Source organism: Morone saxatilis, unplaced genomic scaffold, assembly GCF_004916995.1.
Source record: "Morone saxatilis isolate NCDOM2014 unplaced genomic scaffold, NCSU_SB_2.0 Contig17, whole genome shotgun sequence".
In the NCBI taxonomy this organism is placed as follows: domain Eukaryota; kingdom Metazoa; phylum Chordata; class Actinopteri; family Moronidae; genus Morone; species Morone saxatilis.
This window is the reverse complement of record NW_023339729.1, coordinates 295,517-297,919: the sequence shown is the minus strand read 5'-3', so window position 1 is coordinate 297,919 and position 2,403 is coordinate 295,517. Positions and strand designations below refer to the sequence as shown.

Below are 2,403 nucleotides of genomic sequence, written 5' to 3'. Positions count from 1 at the left end.
AATTGGCGCTATACAAATAAAATTGAATTGAATTGAATTGAATTGAATTGAGTCCTTTCTAACATGTGACTGATAACAGGGCCCTCCTTCAGGATCCATCACTAACTCTGTATGTTGTTGTTGTTCTGCTACTGACACTCAAGGATGGACCAATGAGCGTTGCCAGCTTTTACATCCATTCATCTGCTCCATTAAACTAGTCTGCTAATGTCTTGGCACAGAGGCCGGTTCCTCACTGACCACCGCCATGCTGCTGCATAGATTGTATCTTTACTAGTGTACTGATACGTTGAATAGATGTGTTTCTCTTATGTTCTCTTTTGATAGAAAATGGAAAAATAAATACATGAGTTGATAAAAGTCAAAATGTTTTGTTTGTTCAGAAACTGCATTTTGCAGTGTGGAAGATTCTTAAAGCCACAGTGTGAAAAGAGCTTCATGAGGAAAAGAAGAAACAATAGTCCTACATGAAGTGGGGACGTGGGTATATTTCATATTTTTCAGGATTACATTTACATTACAAATTTTGTAAAATTGTGTAAAACTGTGACGAGATACCAAAATATCCCACGATTCATATGAAAACTACAGCCTGCTGTGTGTTCATGTACACGTGTGACTGTTTTGGTGCTCTTATGTTTATTTGTAACTTTATGAGGGTGTTGATGATATTTTGGTCCACTGATACAATCACAGGATGATTGATTTATTACATTGGCCCTGTTAGAATATGAGCTCCATTACAACCACAGTATGGAGTGTCTTTACTGTTGTATAAAATCCTTATCTGGATTTATTAGAGTTGTTCACACAATAAGGAAACGTCCTCTGACAAGATTTGCTGTAAACAGTCAGTGAAACACAAACAGTTTGTTTGGATGTAATCACATTGCAGTTTACAGCAGAAACAAATTAACCTGGTTTACTGTTTCCTGTGTGCCATAAAGAACAACAGCTGGGACAAAGTCAGCCATAATAAATGTTCCTTGCATTGATTTATGATTGCAGACTAAACATCAAACATAGACTTTCAAGGACAACAGGGAGGTGTCTTTATGAACGACCTTCAGATTACAAAGAAATCAGCCGGATAATACAGTCTGCTTTTACAGTCAGGGAAGTGGTCAACATCTTTTTGGGTTGTTTCCATTTTCCCTCCTCACGTTCTTTTGCTACTTAGCTATCTGCAGCAACGCTTCACTAAAGAGTCGAGCTCTTGCATATTTTTTTAGAAATAGACTGTATTATAGACTGTACTGTTTTTATCGAAGGCAAACTCAGTATAAGATAGGGCCGGCAGCAGCAGCTCCGCAGAGGAAACGCTCTGTGTGGCCACTTTGACGTGTCAGGAGGACTCTGATTGTACACTAATGAAAACATGACTATGAATATTATATTTAACTTCTGCCAATAGAGCCTCTTAAATGTTACACACTGGACCTTTAATGGGATCTAAGGACACACACACACACACACACACACACAGAGTTAAGCAAGAAGAACAGAACAAACTGATTGACAGGACACTCGACTAAATGTTAATTTAAATTATATTTAAGGTTTATAATATACCAGAATGTTTAGGATTTGTCTTTCTGGAGGATCATCATTAACATGAGTGTTGTATCATATAATGCTATCAGTCAGATCTCTATCAGTCATATTGGTCTTATTTATGTCACTGTTTCCTTATTGGCCCTCATTGGAACACAAACACACTCACGTTTCCACTCCAGTCAATGGTCAAAGTTCATCCATTCATATGCTGCTCTGTGCACAAGCTGTGCTTCAGGTGTGTGTATATAAAGAGCAAGACAGCCTCCTCTTCATCACTGCATCACTCACCTGACACCTGAGCATCACCTCACATTTAACTGACAGGTAAGACCCCGGCTCTGTCTCTCTGTCTCATTACATGTTAGTGAACGCTGGAAGTGTCTGACTGCCTCTGACTCCCTGCAGACCTTCAGACTTCATCATCCTCATCATCATCTTCATCATGAAGGCTCTCTTGCTCCTCTCTGTTTTGCTCTGCGGGGCTCTTACAGCCACAGCTGCAGCAGGTCGGATTTTTTAAATTTTATTTAGACCTTGTTGTGTCCCTTGTATGTGAAAACCTTCTTGGCAACAAACTGATTCTGATTCTGATGTAGGTTTTTTCAGAATTTGACAGGCTACAAAATCGAATCAAAGCAAACATCTTGACTGAGTGACTGTGTGTGTTTTGATTGCAGAATTCAATTATTTTATTGTCATTTACAACACAGGGTTGAATAATGAAATTTAGGTATAGTTCCCTTTATGCTACTTGTAAAAAAAATAAAATAAAACTGATTTTGCATGCATTTGAGATTTTGATGCTTGATTCTTACTGTTTTTTCTCTTGTACATAGTGTTTATATT

At 38.1% G+C, this 2,403-nt stretch overlaps 1 protein-coding gene across 1 annotated transcript in view; it reads left to right on the top strand.

The window, feature by feature from the left end:
• Nucleotides 1-1,865: 1,865 nt before the first annotated feature.
• Nucleotides 1,866-2,403, top strand: part of LOC118327306 (ladderlectin-like) — a 2,504-nt gene continuing 1,966 nt past the window's right edge. The window contains exons 1-2 of the mRNA XM_035660611.1: nucleotides 1,866-1,881; nucleotides 1,963-2,063. Of these exons, the coding sequence (XP_035516504.1) occupies nucleotides 2,000-2,063 (64 nt within the window). The 5' untranslated portion in view covers nucleotides 1,866-1,881; nucleotides 1,963-1,999. The remainder of the gene's footprint in view (nucleotides 1,882-1,962; nucleotides 2,064-2,403) is intronic.